This window comes from Lipotes vexillifer, unplaced genomic scaffold (genome assembly GCF_000442215.2).
Source record: "Lipotes vexillifer unplaced genomic scaffold, Lipotes_vexillifer_v1.1 scaffold597, whole genome shotgun sequence".
NCBI lineage: Eukaryota > Metazoa > Chordata > Mammalia > Artiodactyla > Lipotidae > Lipotes > Lipotes vexillifer.
Window position 1 is genome coordinate 393,275 of NW_006797597.1, and position 23,016 is coordinate 416,290.

Consider the following 23,016-nt stretch of genomic DNA (forward strand, 5'->3'; position numbering starts at 1 on the left):
AAGCGTGTGTGTGTGTGTGTGTGTGTGTGTGCGCGCGCGCACGTGCGCACACAGAAAGAGAGAGAGAAGGATAAGCAACTATAGTAAAATGTTAACCTTTGAGAAATTAGGAATTCTTTGTACTATTCTTGCAACTTTTCTGAAAGTAAAATTAATTGAAAATTAAAAACTCTAAAAGAATAAAAAAGAGAGCATGGTTTAATAATTACAAAATTCCAAAAGTGAGCAAAAAGACCACATGCTATATGTCTAGCCAATAGGTGGTGCCAATAAGTACCAGTTTTCTTTAAACAATATTAGAAAGCAAAGTTTCTAAAGGCAGTGTTCAAAAATCAGGAGTATTGGACTTCCCTGGTCGCACAGTGGTTAAGAATCCACCTGCCAGTGCAGGGACACGGGTTCGAGCCCTGGTCTGGGAAGATCCCACATGCCACAGAGCAACTAAGCCCGTGTGCAACTACTGAGCCGGTGCTCTAGAGCCCGACTGCCACAACTACTGAGCCCACACGCCACAACTACTGAAGGCTGTGAGCCTAGAGTCTGCGCTCCACATCAAGAGAAGCCACCACAATGAGAAGCCTGCGCACCGCAACTAAGAGTAGCCCGCACTCACCGCAACTAGAGAAAGTCTATGCTCAGCAACAAAGACCCAACGCAGCCAAAAATAAATAAATGAATAAATAAATTTATTTTAAAAAAACAGGAGCATTGACACAATCTTTAAGAATTACACCAGTTCAATACTATTGAATTAAACGACCACCTGACTACGTGATGCTCAATCCCCCAAATGCAATCTAACTCTCTCAAAAGCCTCCATTCACCTCAGCTAAATAAAGAACACTGTTTGCTTCCTCCACAGAGTTAAACTGCCCTCCTTGTATGTGTGGGCTCCTTATCTAGGTAACTCCTTTTAACCTTCCATGGGGGTTAAAATGTACAGTCTCGGCAGGAATGAAACCACAACACTCATGTTGCTAAGGCAAAAAGCAGATTGTAGAAATTGACCTGATTAGCAAATATGATTTCTGCTGGTTCTAAGTTACATGTGCAAACTACAGGAAATAGGATTTCATAAACACACAGATAATATGAAAAGCTTCTGAATTTCTCTTAGTACATACTGAACAGGAGCCAAGGATTTTTACACAGTTTATTTCAAGTCGCAGAACCAAATGTGTCTCAGTAAACCACACCGGCTCAGTCTTATTTCACATTCCTAGAATTCGATTGCTAACGTCTATCAGAGGTGATGTTTACAATAACAATTTGCTGGATAAAACTAAACCAGGCTCATTTTAATGACTATTTTTAGAATTTCAAACTCTCACAATATGATTTTTGGATTTTAAAATTCCCACAGAGTACAACTTTGGAAATTTCGAATTACCTAACGTAACTAAATCTAACCATACAGATATGTTAATTCAATTATATTTTTATATTTAAAAATTAAACGAATCACTTGAAATTTTCTCCCAGTTTCTAATCTCAATAAAGATAGTGGTTAATGTATCTTCGCTACGTAAGTCTTAGGTTAGAGGGAAAAAATCCAGTTATCTAGACAAATCCTTTTATCTATTAAAAAGACAAGATTACAACTCCAAGAGATAGGAGGACATCAATGAAGGATAAAAGGCCTGGAAAGTAGGTGGTAGAATTTGATTCTAAAACTAATTTCAAAGTTGTTATTTTTTTCTTTTTTTTAGTGCAATGACCAAGGAACAGCAGGAGGAAAGCAGGGAAAAAACAATACTTTGTTGAGTGAACTCAATTCTCTTGAAAATTCTCTTTGACTGCACTGTTTCCATTTAATCGACTGCTCCATGGTCCAAGGAGAAAATGTCAACGTATCTTACCACTGTGATAGTTTAAACATCAGGCACCCCAATTTCCAACTTTAATTTTGTATACCCTTGCTTCCCCCTTAAGTAAGCCATCAGATGCCTCCCTTTCAATAATAAAGCCAAGCAGCTCCTAAAACCCTATCAGCTGTTTTTATAACTGCCATCCCTCAAGACAGGTGACAACAGAACAACGGCCCACCTAGACTGAAGAGTGGAAACTTAAATGGAAAGAGTAAAGGGCTAATTTATTAATTTTTAAAAGTTTCTTTCTGAGCTTTCTCTCTCTGGAGCAGTATTTTGGAGTGATGAAGCTTAGGGCTGGGTTTGCCTTGCCTTGAGAGAGCTAGAAGAGACCAGGAGGAGACCAAAGGAATACAATGCAGGTAGATGCTGGCTGCATGCCGCTGGCTGGAACTCAGGCTTGAAAGAAGGAGGATGGAGAGGGGTGGGTCTTAAGGACAGGAGAGCAGATGGGGCTTTGCAGTAAAAGCCAAGTATGAAGAGTATACATTCGGCTGCCGAGAAATCTAAGCATCAAACGGTAGGCAGCAAAATGGAGGACTGATTCTGCCAAAAGGAGAGGAAACCTGGTAGACAGGGCTCTACAGTCTAATGGTTTCTTTCACGCTTTCCAAAGATGCACAAGTAGTTTTTCATTTCAGCACAATGGCTGCAAACACAACAGATAACACCCAGGGAATAACATGGCTTGGATCTCACTTTCTGGTAGCCTCACACAGGATTCCAGGAAGAATAAGTGGTCAGTTAGTTGGTCAATAAAAGTGACAAAGCACATGGAACATGTGGAGCATGTCTAAGCACTCGGAGGACTTCCCAAGGAAATAGAATGTGTTGCCCTTCCTTCCTGGAGTTAATCTATGTAATCAGAAGGAAGACCTGGGAAGAGATGTTAGCAGTCAACTGGGCACAGATGAGACGTTAGAAACACAGAGTAGGAAGGGTCAGTTCAATGATTCAACCTATCAATAATCCAGCTACATTATTCTCAAAGTCTCCATTTAGAAGATCAAATCAGGATCCATTCTGAGAAAATGAAACAAGGAGACTTGACTAAAGAGGAAGGGGTTGAATATTCTAGATGATTACTCCAAAGTGAGTAAAAAATAATAATAGCTAACATTGAATAGACACTTATTATGTATCAAGTGCTGTGCTACATGCTTTGCATATGTTCTCTCTTTTAATCCTTCCAATAACCCTTAGAGGAAGATACTACTGTTATCCCAGTAAAACTTGATTCAAACTTAGGACATCCCATTTCCAGAGGCAAAGCTCTTGGGGCTATACTCTCTAAGAGATGACTCCCATATGTAAGTAGAGAGAAATTTATGCTTTGGCTTGACTGGTATCCTGATCTCATAGGATACAGGGTCAGTTACGTTAAAGGAATCTATACGGACGCATAAATCAAAGCCCATCATTGAGTACTTCACCATGATTCAAGAGGCAACTGGGTATCACCTCAGTCTGGACAATGATATATTCAAATGACCCAATGACAGAAGGATTTTAAGGCATATCGGAAAGAGGAAAGGCTTGGGAGTTGACAAGGAGTTTGGAAAGAAGTATACTGGAGGAGGCCAACACACCCTGCTTAGTCAAGACTGAATCAATGATGGTAAGGAGGGAAGGGAATATATGGGAAAAGTCAGAAGGTCAGGGTTAGTTTTATATTTATTTATTCACATAGGAGGCAAATGCAAGCAAATTAAGAGTAATGGGACTCTTGGGGAGAAAGAAAAAGATATACAATGGTTATAGACTGCTCCACCCAAAGTTAGTGGGCAGAAGGAAAGGAGCAAGGCATAATGAATGTTTGTGAGGCATCAAAAGAACTCAAAAAGAAAATTCTTTAAATCAAGTCTAGAGCAGCACTGCCTAACCAAACTATGATATGAGCCACCTATGAAATTAAACATTTTCTAGTAGCCATATTAAAAAGTAGAAAGAAGCAAAATTAACTTCAGTAATATATTTTATTTAAACCAATATATCCACAATGTTATCTGTGAACATATAATGAACGTAAAAATTATTAAAGGGATGTTTTATATTCCTTTTATATGTATCAAGTCTTCAAAATCAAGTATGTAATTTACAATTACTGCACGCCTCAATCCCAGTGCTGTACTAGCCTGTCTAATGCTCAATAGCCACAGGTGGCTGGTGCCTATCAAAGTGGACAGCACAGGTACAGAATACGGTTCATGATATAGTTCATGGTATCAAGAAACACCAAAAGGTCTGAACAAAACTAATGGATTTGGCTAGAAGTTTGCCAATGAATTTGGCAAGGTAAGTTTTTAAAAAGCAGCAGCCCTACCATCTTATTGAAGGTACATTTAAGATAAATCATTTGGTCCCTACACAGCAAGCACTATTTTAATTCTTTCACAGAAAAACTGAAGACAAGTGTACATAGCAGTTTCTGAAGTATTCGTATTATTTCATGTTATAGTCACTACTAAAATCTCCTGGTCCTTCAGAGACTCCTCTGCCTTCAACAGTAAGTGCAAGTCTTTTGTTTATTTAGTGGTAGATGTAGGACTTTGTGTGAATCAAAGAAAAGCCAAGTTACCTCCCCAGCTCTTGGGAGAGGGAAGAAAAAACTGACCTCACCATTCACTGCGGCCTGAAGCGCTGCCACGTGTGAACTGTGGATACTTATGGCCCTCATGGGACCGAACCACAAAGTTTCTGTCTGCAGTTACTTTTTCTTTGTGGGTTGTTTTGGCCTGGCAAGATGTGCACAGGTCTGAAAAAAAGGTGGTCTAAATTTAAATTCAAATTCTTCTAATTGCCAGGCAAGTGGGACTATCACACAAATATCTATATTCAGGGGACTTTAAAAATCAGCCACAAAAAGCAATGCATTCAGTTCAAATACCAGCTAATTTGATTTGAGGTTTCTTTATGTAATTAAAGCGCACAACTGCATAGTTTATTTTGCTTCAACATGGGTTTGAAGGTGGGATAGGGAGCAAACAATATTCACCAAGTTTTTGTCTACTGATCAAACTTTAAGACATCACTCTATATACTATATAATCTAGATATGCTATATAATATAATACAATCTATAGTATATTACTAGTATTAAGACTATGTGACACATAATGCATTACATATAACTTATAATGCTATATTACATTTCAGTTCCTTCCGGACAGGCATGCACACATTTTTCTATACATAAAACTGCAGCTATAGGCAGTGAAGCATGTTTGCCCTGGACCTTACTGACAAAAATTCCTGTTTATCAAACCCATTCCACACAGCAGTCATGAAACCAGGCATATTTGTCCTTTGGTTTTTAGCAATCAGTAACAACCTGGAGGTCCCAAGACTTGGTACTATAGAACAAATGCAGATACTCTACCTTGATTCAAACCAGAACAGAATATATTTTTTAGAGTTACAGCTACAAGCCTATCGTAGAAAAAGGAGACATACCAGAATGCTGACTGAGCATTTTTAGGGAGTAGAGAAAAAAACAAAGGGCTGATCGTTTTCTTCTTCACAGACAAATAAAAGAAAGCACCTGAAATGAAAAGTGTAGGGACTCAGCCAGACCTATTTACTCACCTGCGTTGGAGCCAGTCAAATTATAACGCGCATTCAACTTCTTGATGATGTTCTCGTGGATTTGGTACCATTCACTCTCTGTATTACACCTGTGAAAACATGACCACTCTGTTAAGTTTTGATGATGCATAAGATAACCTTACTAGCACACCTGCCCTTTTTGTTATAACCACTATAATATACTTCCTTAAACCTCCTTGTAGATCTCAACAACCCACTGCAAGTGACTGTCAGTTTTGGCAGAGTTGCCTCAAGATGAGCAGGAATATGACCATTTCCGGTAATACATGACCAACTACTTCATGCCAGAAGTGGCTGGGATGAACAATTCAGATTATGAGAGCTCCCCATCCCCCCAGTCTCAGAGAACAATGCATACACTGGAAGGAAGTACTGACTAAGAGTCTGACTCCCTGGATCCGAATCCTCACTATTAAACTGAGTTATGTTCTTTGGGGAGTTATTGACTCTCTCTGTGCCTTGATTTGCTCATCTGTGAAATGGGGGTAAAATACTAGAACACTAAACAAGCCTGGGCTTAGGATAATGCCTGGAATATACTAAATGCTCAAAAAATGTTAATTCTCATTAGCGAGTCTCCACCTATTATATCATGACCAAGTCGGCTAGCATCAAAATGCAACTAATCAAGCAAAATGGAATTGAGGTTAACACAACTGGCACTGGCAAAAGGCTGGCAGGATTTACCGAAGGGTAATTAAGGTAACCCTTCCAGATTTTCCACTTGTAGGCCAAAAGGCATTTCTCCATCTTCTCACTCTGACAACCATCTGTATCTTGTTCTTTCAGCTCTTGTCAGTCACTGACTCATGCTATCTTTGTATACATGGTACATTCACCTAGGAGACACTGAAGGTTCTTGAGGATTGATTCTAGGACTGGTAGATATCTGTGTTCCCCTGAGTACTTTGAACACTGTGGGTGCTTAAAAACTACCAGCTGCATGAATGACTGGATGGATCTCCCTCTGACTGGTAACTCCTGATGGTTCGTAAATATCTGGGTCTGCTATCTCCTTACTGCTGGGCCTCCTCCAATTAGGCTAGGGAAAGCCTCCCTTATCGGGATGTGTTTGTGAATTCACTACTATCTTTATTAGCCACAAAGGCTCCCTCCCAAGAGTCCTGAATACCAAAAATTCTATACACTATCAATCAAAATGTTCCAGAGTATAGAGTCCTTTTCCTCACAATCTTGTCTATAGCCAATAATTCACAATTTGTTTACATATTTATTTATTTTATCACTATCAGCTTTTCCAGGATGAACAGGATGGAGGCTGTTTTTGAACCAGTTAACAGTAGGATACCAAACAGACCACTGACTCTTAGAAGGCTGGAAAATTAAGATGAAATGAAACCATTCCACCTGTCCAGCTGTAAGATACAAAACTGCCATTTACTACATTCTGTCCCCAGTTTTCTTAGTTCAACTCAGTTGGGAAGGGAGAAAGATGGTTTGCTTCTTATTAGATAGATAAGTCATAATTTCAGAAGTCATGCTTTTAACCTACAAAACTCCTAATAAAATAAAAGCTCCTAAAGCATGTGACTGAAATATCTTCCGGGCTCCAATGAGGTATTTGTTATCGTTCTCTGTTTTGAGTCCTAGATGGGCTAGGGATTCGGTCACCTTAACAAACAGAAATTTCTTCCAATTTGTTTCTAACAGGCACTTCCCTAAAATGTTTCACTATATTCATAGTTTCTTCTTAATCTACAATGACTGTTTTGACTGCCTAGCATCCTTCCTGGAACAGATTTGTAATTTGCTGAACTGGAATTTTTAAGGGATCTCTCTTGCAGCAAGAACAACCCCAAACCTTATTGGATACTTATGAAAAAACAGACAATGACAACCACAAAGAGCAGTACAATTTATTTTTATGGGCGTGAGTGTCTACCACAGAACTGGAATTTATGTGTCTTCCTTTGCTGGCTACATAATCAAAGGGGATGCATGGAACTTCGGGTCCCTCAGTTCTCCCAGTAGCGAGATAAATCTAACACTTGCTACCCACACCTGGAAAGATCACTCTAAGAAACACTGAGATTGTGCTTGTAAGGAATTTTAGTTTTCTTGAAAAGCAATGCCACCTAACAGCATCACTGTCACATCACTAGACAGTGGTGTGAAATAACACCAGGAAACATACAACCTCGTAACATGAGAGCTCAGGTTCTGAGTCAGACAGTCCTGACTTCACATCTGGTTCCTGTTCTGATTAACCAGGTGACTTTGGGTGTTATTTAGCCTCTCTCTTCCCTTATGTGGAAACGGAGCCAAAAGCAAATGCTTCATGGGTTTGTCATGAGGATAAAGTGACATGACACATGCAAAGTGCTTAACACGGTTCCTTGCATGTAGTTAGCACAAAGTAAATGGTGGCTATTATCATTAGTATTATTGCAATTAAATTATGTTTTATGAACACGAGTAGAGTTTAGAAAGGGGATTATCATGGATTTAAGCCCGACCATATGATAAAAAGAATAGCGTGCTTTACTACCCACTAGTTTCATCAGAAGTTTTCAAGTTTAAAATCAAGGTCACAGATTTTATTGCTCTTAAAAGAGATAAAGAGAGTTTCTAGTCCTAAACCACAGGCTGTAAGCAAATCTTTGTCAACTAATTAGCAAATGTGTGGCATGGGTCCCAGGGGCACTGGGTAGAGGATGGATAAATCCATGAAACCCTGCAGCTGTGGTCAAAAAGCAATTTGAAGTATATGTCCCACAGGCAGTGCGCCACGTGCGTTCCCTCCACATATGGAAAAACTATTGGCACACATTGGATACACTGACTCAACAGCCAGAACAGAAAGCTAAAGCAAGCTCACTCACAGAGGAGGTCAGCCGTGTGGTCCTCAAATTGGGAATGTGGAAAGCAGATCCCCCATCCTTCAACCCGCCACGGGTCTGCTCTGAGGATGTTGCTGTGTGTCAACTCTCAATTTTCAGTCCCGTGGGGAGGTGCTCAGGATGGGGTGATCCAAAACCATGTGCATTTTAAAAAACTTAGGATTTGGAATACTTTAAGTGATTTTCTTAGTGGAGTGTTTGAGCTGAACTGTGTCTGTTCCCACTGACCCTCAAAAGATGATGTAAGTCCTAATCCACATTCTGAGGACCTTATTTGGAAATAGGGTCTTCACACAGTTTATAAAGTTAAAATTAGGTCCTTAGGGTGGGCCCTAACCCCATATAACTGTGTCCTTATAAAAAGGGGAAATTTGGACACCGAAACAAACGCACAAGCAGGGAGAGAGCCATGTGATGATGAAGCCATAGATCAGGTGATGCATCTACAAGTCACCGGAAACTAGGAGAGAGAGGCAGGGGACAGATTTCCTCCTCACAGCCCTCAGAAGGGATCAATGTAGTCAACACCTTGATCCAGCATCTGTGGCTTCCATTACTGTGAGACAATAAATTCCTGTGGTTTAAGCCTCACTGTTTTTGGTGCTTTGTTAGGGCAGCCCTAGCAAACTAATAATACATGAAGTAAGAGGGAAATCACCTGACCTGAACTTCCTTTTCCTAATTCTAATTAATTTATATTAAAAACTATTTCCATTTTCCAAGGACAAATGAATTCTCTGAGGATAAAGACATGTTAGGCTTTAAATTCACGGGAGGTACTTTATGCAGTAGATGGTCCACCCAACTGATAAACTGTCTGTATTTTCTGGTTCTTGATTTCATAATTCCTCTGACAGGCAAATGTGGATTTGTGGGCTCACCTGTAGTGAACCTACAGATTATTGAGTTTTTGAGGAATGAACACAACCCATCCCTGGCTCTTTCATTACCCACGAAAAGCAGGATTTGCCACGTAGGGTCCCCATGTACCTCTGTGCCCACCCCAGCCCCCAGCCTGTGCAAGCTTCTTACATGTACACTTTCAGGATGAGGTCATCTTTTGTCTCTCCTGTCAGCAGGTCAGCAATGCTAAGAACCGCACAGCCAAAGGGTCGCCGGTACTGAACACTACAGGCATTCTTCTTTTCTCCTGCCCCCATCCGACCTGTTCAATTAAAAAGCACATATGGCCCAAGGAGCCATTTGATTAATCCACCTTAAATAGAGATACATATAGTTATAAAGTAGGCCATATGAAATGTAACTGGGTGATGGAAAAGACACAGCTTTGGGGCAACTGAAGATGTTGCTTCAGCTCTGAACTCTCCCCTCCAACCACCTAGCATGCCCAAGGTCATGCAGCGCAAACTCTGGCCATCAGCTGTTATCTATAAAACATGAAGATGGGAGCTGAGCCTATGTCTGGGTACCTTCCCCCAAGCATTCATGAAGGCATCCCAGGAGGCTCACATCAAAAAAGGCAGTAGTGGTGCCTATCTCATTTTCTACTTTTTAAAATTGCCATATTTAAAAACCTTTTCAAATATTTCACCTTTGAAAGGAAGCAGTTTGAGATTCCCTGAAGGTATAGCAAGTAAGCACAGGTGATCAAATGAGCACGCTCTTTCCTGACTCCGTACCCAGGCTGAAATCTCCAGGAATGTTTTTACTCTGATACAGTTTCAACTTGTTTAAATTGTTAGACATTTTTAAATGTGTGGTTGAGATACTGTTTTAATTTATCATTGCATTTAATTACCAATGGGTTATTTTGAAGACTGAAAGCAAAAAGCACACTGGAGCTGTAATATAGCAAGTTAATGTGAGGAAAAATAATGAAAGAAGTCTGTAAGTCTGTTTCCAGATGCTTGGTAACGGATCCATAAGTTGTTTCCATCTGAGTGAAATTCTCCGACACCACATCTGCATGACTCTAGCACTCCCCAAATCCAATGTTAAATAGAAAAAAAAAAAAAAAAAAAAAAAGGAATGGCAACATCCAATTTAGCTTTCATTCTTCAGTAATAAAGGAGAATTGCCTCTGCAATATATCATCTTTAGAGAAATGCTTATAAATAAAAGCAGGAATACCACTTAAGGTGATAAAAAGCACAGAAGATACCAGTAAAAAGAGGACCTCTGAAATAATGGATTTTTCCCTATCGAAGTCCCTTTTGGACGATTGATGTGTGACAGCCTTGAAACATACTTTCTTGGATGATGCCTTGTCATCATTGATATATTATTAATATATTGGTTAACAGGCCTAAGGATAATACGAATGTTGAGCTAAAATGGATTCATATGCTAGATCGGATACTATAAGAGCCGGGAGGGCCCCTCTGAGGTCAGGAGCTGGTGTTTACTACGTGACATGCATGGTTTTGGTGGGTCATTAGGTATTACCATGTAGGTAAAGGCTTACTAATAGGGTTAATACGTAAACTTGACTACTGTGAATTCAAGAATAGTAAGCAAAATAAGAATAATAAATGTAATGAAGATTGTAGTAGAACTAACGATTATTAGGGCTAGCGTTGCTCCTCCGATTAAATGAGTTAGTAGGTGCCCGGCTGTAATATTAGCTGTTAGTCATACAGCTAGGGCTACTGGTTGGATGAATATGCTGATAGCTCCAATAATTACTAATATACTGATAAAGAGGGATGGGTGTTCCTGGCAGTAGAAAATAGGTTAGAGATGCTTTTTTTTTTTTTTTTTTAAATCTCTCCCGTTGCGGAGCACGGGCTCCGGACGCGGAGGCTCAGCAGCCATGGCTCACGGGCCCAGCCGCTCCGTGGCATGTGGGATCTTCCCGGACCGGGGCATGAACCCGTGTCCCCTGCATCGGCAGGCAGACTCTCAACCGCTGTGCCACCAGGGAAGCTCTGAGATGCTTTTGTTTTACAGTGAAAGCCAGGAATGACTATTCGTGTTCAGACAGGGATAGCCATTCCTAAATTTATTGAAAGGTGTGGTGGGTATAAATGAATGGTGGTGAAAGACCTCTTAAGTTTGTTGAGCCGATAAGTAAATGATGTAAATATTAATGTTCAAGTCTGTCCTTCAGAGTTATGAATGGCCATTGTTTTGATGTAAGTTAAACTAATCACTGCTGAATAGAAATCATACAGTTATTCACGAATCTGGTGTGGGGAAACGATTTATTTCTCTTTGTTTCCTCCCCTTCTTTCCAATCAAAGATCAGGGCTTAAATTCTGAGACAGGTGCTATTACTTCCTGCTCTCTGCAGCCAGTGAGGGTCAGCATGCCCTTTTCCCATTAAACAGTACGAGGAATACTCTAGAAAAATTAACAAGTATCTGTCCCTGATGGACAAGAATCTTCCACTCCTTAATTTCACTGCAGCAGTCTTAATCTTTCTTAGAGTTTCTTACCTTCAGTCTTATGAAGTAATCATCAGACAAGTTTTTGTAGTAATGTCAATAAAGAATTAATTTGACCAAAGCTCAGGGAAGGAGGGTAGATAATTTCTAATTCAACATTCACCCTGATGACTTAATGATCATAAAAATCTTAGTAAAAAATACAAAATCAAATGCCAGTTATTTGAAAGGCAGCCCTGTGATGGGTAATACTGTGAAGTGGTTTCCTCAGCTGTATCCTGGGAGTGAAGGACAGAGCTGCCCAGGCCATGGGCAAGCAGGGCATGTGGTCACTCTACCGTGTGTGTTTCTACCACCAAAAACCTACAGATACCTTTTTAAAAGTTCTGAAAGCTAAAGCGGTTTACTTTCTTTCTCAACGCTCTAGAAGATTATACTCAAATTTTAGCAATGTTTACATGAAGATATCCAGAACCACATTTAAAAATTATTTTTAAAATAAATTAAAAAAAAAACACAAAGAATTACATAAACTGCACCCCTGCCATCCTGGGAACAGAGGCTTTATCTCATAAATACACAGCAACACGCATTACAACTTTTCCAACGTTTTGAAAGATTCTTTCCAATTTCCGCCCCACCCCATACTCATCTATAAAAAGGAAATTAAAACAAAACCAAAAACCATTTACTTTTTAATTTATTTCTGTTGTCCCTCAAATATAAAAACAGGATAAAATGAAATGGGTTTTCAGAACAGATTTTTATGAGAAAAAATACTTAGAAAATCTATGTTGAAATGACATGTTTTATAGTGTCTCTCAAAGCACAATGTGGTTATCATGTGCATAAAATAAAAAACTATAAAAATAAAGATCACTGTGCAGGACCGCATGGCGAGATATCACTATCCTGCAGAAGTATCCCCAGCAAGTCATGTAGCACAGTTAATGAGAAAGCGGGAACCAATTCCCAGTATCGGCTGGTTAGCTGTAATGGAAAAATGATGTAGGCTACACCATATAGTTCCTCTGCCATAAAATGCTTGCTTTTAGACGCCTTATATGTGTAAAAACTAGTGACCACATTTTGGCTCTGATGTGCAAGTTCACTGTAGAGCACTCAAAGTGTGTTCTGCAAGATGTTAATAAATGTTACATCATATAAATGTTTCCACAGTCAAATCAAATTTGGAGAAAGCTAAGGTCAACAAAGTTAGAGAAGCATTTTTATATTTCCCTGTAGGACTTCTCAGACCCTTTAATAAGCTGATGAAATTATACAAGTGAAAAATATATACAAAGTTTTCAGTACTTCATAACCCTTTTCTTATAGCACTTTCTGTAATAATGCTCTGCAGTCTCCTGCACTTTGGAAAATGCCAATTGGTTTCATAAACTTGTAGGAAATCCAGCTCCTAGAAGTTTAATTTATGCTGTTAATTCTAAGAAATTAGAATTAAAAAAAACCAAATACCAAGTGTTTGAATTAAATATGTTTAGAGAGTCCAATAAAACAAAATGAAACACAACAAACTAACTAATGACTTATACGGAACGAGAACAAAATCTATTTATGGTGATATGAAAGTCTGGGGAGACCAGGGAACAATTCCCAAATTCTGTAATGACTGGATTCAAATGTGGCCTTGACTTCTTTCTGATCTAGGCATCACATAAATCACAACTACATAGAGACCCCTCAGCAATTCTCCCTGTCGTGCTCCTGTCACACCACGTATCATACCTACCAATTCGGATGATGTGCACGGTGATGTAGATGTCCCTTCTTAGCTCACTGCTACCCAAATCCTACCAAAAAACAAAGTCTGGTCATTTTAGAACTCATAGTTTATTCAGAAGCATTTAAAAGGCATACATAGCACATAATCTTCACAAATAACAGAAGAAAGACAAAGATAAACATAGACATTCTTAATGGAATTTCTGTAGCAGAAGCATAAAGTTCAAATCCTGTTCTAAAATACCACTACAATCAACTTTACTGTAAGCCTATGATGTCAAATAAGACTTAAAAGGAAAGCCCATTCTTATTTCAGTCTCTCACTTACTCATTCTTTAAACACTTATTAAGTACATACTAAATACCACCTGCCATACTGAGCCCTATCACCATTGGGATTTGGCCATAGTGTGACAGGCTCTAATACACACTAAGGGACAAAGGTGTGACTGCGAATGCTGGTATTCAAATTTTGGGGCACTACTGTAATTTATGTGTTATTTACAAAGTTTAAGCAAATCTACTATGTTCCCTCACAATAACTTATTTCTCTTAAATAAGATCAAGTACTTAAGAAAGAATCTGCCTCCTGGATAAAACAAGATCCACTTACCACAAAGAGAGAGCACTGTCGTTCTGGTTTATCTGGGGCTTTAGGAAGCCCATTTCTATTCAGCCTCAAGAAAAATCTCTCACTACAAGAGAAAAGAAGTTTAATATTTTGAAAATTATTTAGTATGTAAGGACTCATTACTTTTCTAGCTGCTTTTCATCCTAAGAGTTAAACTCAAAACTTATTAGGTCTTTCATTTGACATCAAAACTGCAGATATAATTTAGGAGAGAACCCAAGACAATCAACATTTGCTTCACTTCTGACAAAACTGGCAAAGAGGCAAGTGCAAAAGCAGAAAACATAAATATATATGCAAGCAAAAAATTAACTTTGAAAAGAATAAGCTTCTATATCAGTGATATCATTATTTTAAAAAGTAGAAAAAAGTACACTAAAGGAAAACATGTGACAATGTGTTTTGTGTATTTGTACCTAAGATTTTTTTTTTCATGTTTTGTGTCATAGTATTTAATAAACATCATACAAGGACACCACTCTGAGTGGTAACCATTCATTAGAAGGCTTAATATTTTATGCTCTTATAAACCTATAATCCAAAACATAAAAAGAGAGACCAAGAAATGAAACTTGAATTTTCTTTGGTCCACAAAGGAACAGAAGACCTCGCACTGTCTACAGAACTTGCACTGAAAATACAGTGACACCTAGATTTAATGCAAACACAAATAATGCTGTTGATCAGCCACTAACTCAAGTCAATAAATACTTGTGGACACCATTTATACCCAAGATAATGTGTTACACTATTTATGTTCAGAAAAATAAAATTAATATCACCCTCGCCCCCAAATTAATCTACCAGCTACCACAAGCTTCTGAATTTTAATACCCTGGTGCCCACAATAGAATCAAATGGCTGGCTGCCTCAGGAAGAGAACACATAGCCAACATCCCCAAAATGTGAAATTAGCACAGGGTATAGACTTGGTCAATGTAGCTTCAGCCTAGGAATCAAGCAGGGAAAGCGAAGGTAGGGCATTAGTAAGGTTCAGACCCTTCCAAGTCTCCAAGCTTATTTATCACTTGGTCCTTGCCGTAAATAATGGCTCTGTCATCCCAAATCACCCTTCTCCCCTACAGGGGGAGAAATGAGGACCATAATCAGATCTCTAAGGAAGCATATGGATTTGAATTTATGGTTGTTTTCAAACATTTTTATTCTCTTTTGCCATCTAAATCTAGATAGATATATTTAACAGATTCAACTACCTGGCTCACCCTGTCCTTTTCTTATATTATGCCTATCCCTGATCTCTCACATGAGAAAGGGCAACCAATACACATTTCTATGGGGTCATTTCCACACTTATTACCTATGTCTTGTTCCACAGAGCAGGGGCTGATGAGATGTGAATGAAGAGCATACAAATTTCTGCAAGGATTCTCAAATGAAGACTATAAAGTTCCCATAGGATATAATTCTGAAGCGGTGGCTGGAAATGACAGATCCAACCTCGGATGCAGAGTTAAATCAATCTTATCCAATTGTCATTTACTATAATTCATGGCAAAGGACTGCAAACTCTTCAGAAGGGAAGAATATTTACTATTATTTCAAATTTAATATGTACTAAAAGGAAATGTGTAAAAATTCACCTTGGGATAAATGAATTACACTTTAAAATAGTCATTATTAGGTAATACTATTTTTTTGAGAAAACACTATTTTTTTGAGAATGGGCACTCTGCTAAGGACTTTACATGGATTAATTCCTTTTATCCTCACTATGCCTTTAGGAAGTTGGTACTATTATTATGCCATTTTATAGCTGGGAAAACTGAGAAATAGTAAATAGTTTTGCCCAAGATTACAGAGCTGTTGGAGAAAAGACAGTCTCTTCAATAAGTGGTGTTGGGAAAACTGGACAGCTACATGTAAAAGAATGAAATTAGAACACTCTCTAACACCATACACAAAAATAAACTCAAAATGGATTAGAGACCTAAATGTAAGACCAGACACTATAAAACTCGCAGAGGAAAACATTAGGAAGAACACTCTTTGACATAAATCACAGCAAGATCTTTTTTGATCCACCTCCTAGAGTAATGGAAATAAAACAAAAATAAACAAATGGGACCTAATGAAACTTCAAAGCTTTTGCACAGCAAAGGAAACCATAAAAAAGACGAAAAGACAACCCTCAGAGTGGGAGAAAATATTTGCAAACGAATCAACGGACAAAGGATTAATCTCCAAAATATATAAACAGCTCATGCAGCTCAATATTAAAAAAACAAACAACCCAATCCAAAAATGGGCAGAAGACCTAAATAGACATTTCTCAACATCACTAATTATTAGAGAAATGCAAATCAAAATTACAATGAGGTATCACCTCACACCAGTCAGAATGGCCATCATCAGAAAATCTACAAACAACAAATGTTGGAGAGGCTGTGGAGAAAAGGGAACCCTCTTGCACTGTTGGTGGGAATGTAAATTGATACAGCCACTAAGGAGAACAGTATGGAGGTTCCTTAAAAGACTAAAAATAGAATTACCATATGATCTAGCAACCCCACTACTGGGCATATACCCAGAGAAAACCATAATTCAAAAAGACACTTGCACCCCAATGTTCATTGCAGCACTGTTTACAACAGCCAGGTCATGGAAGCAACCTAAATGCCCATCGACAGACGAATGGATAAAGAAGATGTGGTACATATATACGATGGAATATTACTCAGCCATAAAAAGGAATGAAATTGGGTCATTTGTTGAGACGTGGATGGATCTAGAGACTGTCATACAGAGTGAAGTAAGTCAGAAAGAGAAAAACAAATATTGTATATTAACGCATATATGTGGAACCTAGAAAAATGGTGCAGATGAACCAGTTTGCAGGGCAGAAATTGAGACACAGATGTAGAGAACAAGCGTATGGACACCAAGGGGGAGAAGTGGCAGGGTGTGTGTGTGTGTGTGTGGTGTGCTGAACTGAGTGATTGGGATTGACAGGTATACACTGATATGTATGAAACTTATGACTAATAAGAACCTGCTGTATAAAAAAGATTTTTAAAAATAATTAAAAAAAGATTACAGAGCTGGTGTGTGGCTGAGTAGGAATTCTATGCCACATATAATTCAAAACGCTCATCCTTCATTTGAATGCTACAGAATAAATTCTTTCTCTGCTTCATAGAATAATTGAGCTTCATAGAATAACTGAGCAAATATTTACAGAATACTGAGATAAGGGAGAAGTCATTCATCCTCCGCGACTCCACTGACTCAGTCAAGCTTGGTTCCAAGAAGGACCCCACGTCCCTCTTGGGTAAGAGGAAAGGAAGAAGTGGAAACCCTGATTTAGCAGGTTTTCAAAGCCATCCCTGGTTTGAAATTGTTCCTTGGTAGTTTTTTCAATGAAACATACTTAGAAAAATGACTTGAGAAATAAATTATTTTATTAAACAAATGTAAACCTCCAGAAAGATTTAAGTATTTGGCTTTAGTTGGTCAAAACTCTGGAGGTTTAAGATCAGTGTTTGGTTTTGCTTCTTAGTCATCAGTCACCTACTAACATATAATGTTTATTGATTGTATTTTAGCCCCAAACGCAAGCAGTGTGACCATTTTCCCCTCTCCTGATTATGGGCCGCGTGCTCTTTTTTATATGTTTGAGGCTCCACTTTATCCCTACTGAAACATTTGAAACAAATGTCACTTTATCTTCTGACAGGTCAGTCAAAAATGATAAATAACAATAATATTAATATACAAAAGTCAACATGGCATTCTACATATTGAGATCTTAACTTTAATACTGATATAAAATATTATTCCATATTCACAAATTTCATCAATCTTCTGGTAAAATAATGTTTCCTAAAGCATTCTATTTCAGACACTCCTTTTGCTCTGTCACTATTTTAATTTCACTAGTCTAGACAGAATCCTGATTATGCAAGTATTATTATCATATCCTATTACAGAAAGAATACCAATGTGTACTAAGCCATATCCCTTAGCTTAAGCATGTCTTAAAGGGGAGATAAAAATAGACTGAATATGGGTACTATGGAGAAATAAGTCATGTGCAATTTTTTAGAAACCAGACTTCTTTTAAAAGGAAAAAAAACCTTTTATGGCCAATCAAATAAAACCTTTTTTATTCATTTGGTGAAAGTTGTTGGTATACAAACTCAATTTCTCTTCAGCTTTGGTGATACAGCAACCACTTAATCGGCAAATGGTTTCAGAGAAAAAAAAAAGAACTACAGCAACACATTTCAGAATCTTCAGATTACAATAAATACCACCCACACGCTCACACACGTCTGGAGAATGCCAAACTGTTGCCTTCAAGGCGGGGGGACTAAACTAGTGTGTGACATTTCACTTTGGCACATCTTTCAAAATTCTCTCACAAAGTTTTGTGGCCACACACAAAGGTATTTTCAACTCTCTACTGTAAGTCAAAGAGTGGCACCTCATCAGAAAACAGAACTAGCTTTTGTGAATTTAAGAAGTGTCCTATTATAAGATGTGCATACCTACATTACATCATTTACATTTTTTCCCCCTAATCATAAGAGGTATGTGTGTTTCTTTCCATTACACTGTGACTAACTAGAATACAGGCCCATGACAATTAACCCTTACATTCCCAGCTGCTAGCCAACGATTTGGTACCTCCTTAGAGTTTAAAGACTGAACAAATACAATCTTTTAGGGAAAAATACAGCAAAATATAAATTATTGGGAAGCAACTTTTGCTCTCTTCCCTATAATATCTTTTACTTCACAGTAGTGAAATGTATGAAATTCTCCAGAGACATTTCAATCAATGGCACCTTACCACCAGATGTGAGAGTCACATAATTAACTTCACGGCCCCTCCAGATTCTAGATCATGCCATTTAACTCTGCCACGCATATCCTATGTCTTTATTATAGTAAACATATAGTAATGGAAATATCTATGGTGACATAATATGTTTTCAAACGAGAATACTGCCTTCTTCATCAGCAAAGAATGAATAAGCACGTAGAACACTTCTAGACACATTAAGAAATGAGAGTTGATATTATTACCAGCAGAGAAAAATCATCATTTGACTTCCTGTTATAGTGTCATGTCCTCCCAGAGGAAATAACACTGCCAGAGAAATTTAGTGTCCACCTGAATTCCTTGTGTGAGCCACTATAAATCACCATAGTATAAATCAACAATCTCAAATTCTTTCTTTGGAAATAAAGAACAAAAAAATCACAATTATTTATTATTTATAACCTGCCTTCTTCTACAAAGAATTTGAGAGAACCAAGATAATGAAATAAGAGTGTGCAAGAGTATCCCCAGATATCCCTGGGGAAAAATAGTAAAAGTCAAAATATACCCCGTCCTGGTGTATTTATATATGCTTTACATGGATTTTCTCATTTAATTCTCCTGGCCACCCTATAAGGTAGGAGCCCCTCGCATCCCCATTTTACAAATGAGAAAGGTGGAGCTTGGGGATATTGGGTAAGTTGGCCAAAGTTGCACAGTCAGTCAAGGTTGGAACCAGGAAATTAATTTCCAGGGTCTGATTCCAAAGTTTCAGCTCTTAACCACAATGTTATGCTGTTTTCAGAATAACAGAACACCTCAAAACAGACAAAAAGAACAAGCCTACCCATGTCACGTGAACCAAGGATTTTATTATGAATATTTTCAATAAAATACAAAAATAATAATTAAAAATGTATGAAGCCAGACAAAAAAAAAATAAAGCCACGAACATATGTGTGTTTAGGGAGTTTATGTCTGTGAACCTGCTCAGCTGCACTACTGACCTTCTGATGTACTCAAAACAACCTCTGATAATAAAGGGTGTACTTCAACAGCATAGTTTGGTAGAAAACTTTTTACCAGTGATGCAAATAATATGGGAGGCACAGTAGGGTTCTAAAGACCCTAATGGCTTCTCCTTCCCCTTCTCAGCAGGATAGGATGCTCCTATCTTCCCACCCCCTCCTCCTATCATAACACTCAGAAGCAGCTGTCCTGTGGGAAAGGCCCTACCTAGGGACTTGGAGGCCTCCAGGCCAGATGTGGGAGGGTCCTCCCAGCCTTCTGACTAATCACATAAAGTGGCTCTTCCATATGGCACTCCGAGGATAATCATTTGCCTTCAAAGAGCAATGCACCTAAAGTTAGGAATGACCAACGCCAAGGAGATTTTTGTATTTCTCTATATGGATTCATGTTTATCACTCTATAGCTCCCCTCTCATAAGAAACAAAACTGCCTAGTGGTTTAATGTTTGTGGAAGTTACACAGTGTACACTTTATCCAAAAATATATGATTGGATAATATCTTGGGTTGAAGTCTGATTAATCTACAAAAAATTATAAAGAATATTTCCAAAATCATTCTGAACAGTTAAGTCACTGAAATAAATTTATGTTCTCCAAAAGTGACAGTAACAGGGCTTCCCTGGTGGCGCAGTGGTTGAGAGTCTGCCTGCTGATGCAGGGGACACGGGTTTGTGCCCCGGTCCGGGAAGATCCCACATGCCGCGGAGCGGCTGGGCCCGTGAGCCATGGCCGCTGAGCCTGCGCGTCCGGAGCCTGTGCTCCGCAATGGGAGAGGCCACAACAGTGAGAGGCCCGCATAAAACACACACACACACAAAAAGTGACAGTAACAAAAGAGAGCAAACACTTCAGTGGTTGTATTCTGGTACACTAATTGGAAAAAGAACTGTCTGGTTCTTTTATGCTTACACTTTTTTATTTTTATTTTTTAAATTAATTAATTTATTTTTGGCTGCGCTGGGTCTTCGTTGCTGTGTGTGTGGGCTTTCTCTAGTTGCGGTAAGTGGGGCTACTCTTCGTTGCAATGTGCGGGCTTCTCATTGTGGTGGCTTCTCTTGTTGCAGAGCACAGGCTCTAGGCACATGGGCCTCAGGAGTTGCAGCACATGGGCTCAGTAGCTGCAGCACACAGGCTCAGTAGTTGTGGCTCACGGGCTCTAGAGCGCAGGCTCAATAGTTGTGGCACACGGGCTTAGTTGTTCCACGGCATGTAGGATCTTCCCAGACCAGGGCTCGAACCCATGTCCCCTGCATTGGCAGGAGGATTCTTAACCAACGTGCCACCAGGGAAGTCCTACACTTACACTTTATAAAACAATTGTAAATACCAAAAAATAGTAGTGTCTTTGAAAAAGCCAAGTCCCTTGTCTTAAATATAACTATGCTGTGTGTGAGGACAATATCTACTCTACACTGAATAGTAGTGCAGGGAGATGCACCAGCAGTCAGGGAGGAAACAGTGGGAGCGAGAAGACGGAAGGAGAATAGTGAGAAGAGGCAGGAGAATGTTTCAGCTGCGCTGACTCTAGGCCCTCTACCCAAAAGGCAACAGTACACAAATAGAAGGTGATCTCAATGCTTCTATTTCACTGCTCCTCCTGCATTTTCTCAAATGCTTTCTGATTGACTAACAGTGTAAGACACTTCCAACCATCTGTGCAGGGAACTGTTACTGTGTTCTTTCTTAGAACGAGTGGCAAAGGACAACTCAAGGAGCATTCTAAATTGTCATAGTAACGCTCCCAGGAGCTGGTGCTACCGCAGACCCGGCAAGATACTCTGGGGAAGTGAGTGGAAGGTGCACTAGCTGCCCTGGGGTGGCCACTAGACCAAGAGTTTTGGTGCTCACCATGGCACAGAAAAAGGGGCTCTCATCCAGGCCATCTCCGAACATGGGTGTGTACAACATTCTCCTGGGAGCTGTATAAAGCCCAGGCCCTAGCCTGGGGATCCTGACTTACTATGGACCGAAAAGCTCCCTGTGTGTTTAAATGTACAGTCCTATTTAACAACCACTGTTTTGACCCAAATGACTAGGCACTAATGAGTCAGAATTGTTGACTGTCTTTTATGATCGTCATATACAACCAGAAAACAGGCAACAAATGCCTGATATCTTCAGGTCAACGATTTCTCCCCTTTCTTCTCCCAACCATATGCCTGATACAAATGAAGTTTTTCCTTGGCAATAAATGAAAGCAAGTCCTCAAGCAAGTCTTCCTAGATAAAGTTATTAATGTGCTTTCTGATTTTAAAACGAAAGCAACACAAGGGTCATGAGCTCTTCTGACTAAAGGGAAATGAAACAAGAAGGATCCTTGATACCAGGGTTGCCACAGTAGTTTACCGAAAGAGCAGAAAGACTCTGAGCTTTCTTTTTTAATATTAATACCCAAGTCCAGATTCACTTTACAAATATTTGAGGTTGAAGGACTAAGCAACCAACTAATGGGTTGGCTTTGTCAGGACAATAAAGGATTTTGCTTTAGTTGAATGATGAAAGGGGAGATAATTTTTTAAACTACAGTCAACTCTATTGCCAATGTTGAACATCAAGCTGATTCTTTCTTACTACTTAGAATGACTTAAAACCACTTCATGTTATTTTTCTTTTCAGAGAATAAAGCTAACTGAATCAGAATTCCTTTTGGGAAGGTAAAGCTCAAAGAAAAAGGAGTGCAATGTTTTCTAAAGTTATAAATAAGTGATGTACAGATCACCTACTGATAGACGAATTAAAGAAAAGATTTGGATCAACTGTTGATTTGAGAAAAACAATAATGACTCTAAGTTCTAAAGACTTGAGACCCTAAAAATCTCATTGTTGCATTCAAGTAAAATCCTTAGAAACAGCTAAACTGTTTAACTGAGCTACTCAGGAAAAAACTTGCTTAGGTCTATCTCTAGAGAACTCATTAAGAATTTCACTAGAAAACAAGTTTCTTAGAGAAGTAACTAAAAGTAGGTGATGATAGGATCTGGTCAACAGAAACAAGGACTGTGAAATAAGAAGACCTGTTTACAGGCAGAATGTCTTATGCTTATTCTTCTTGGAATTTACATAATTTGATTATGGTAAACACTATACCTTTGACATTTCATGAGGGAGGAATCGCTCTGATTTATATACAGTAATTATTCTG

The 23,016-nt window shown here is 38.8% G+C and overlaps 1 protein-coding gene across 1 annotated transcript in view; it reads right to left on the minus strand.

Moving 5' to 3' along the window:
• DOCK4 (dedicator of cytokinesis 4) overlaps window positions 1-23,016 on the minus strand; it is a 282,165-nt gene that overhangs the window by 216,399 nt on the left and 42,750 nt on the right. Inside the window, 4 exon segments of the mRNA XM_007469745.1 lie at window positions 5,454-5,542; window positions 9,368-9,500; window positions 13,433-13,493; window positions 14,039-14,120. Of these exon segments, the coding sequence (XP_007469807.1) occupies window positions 5,454-5,542; window positions 9,368-9,500; window positions 13,433-13,493; window positions 14,039-14,120 (365 nt within the window).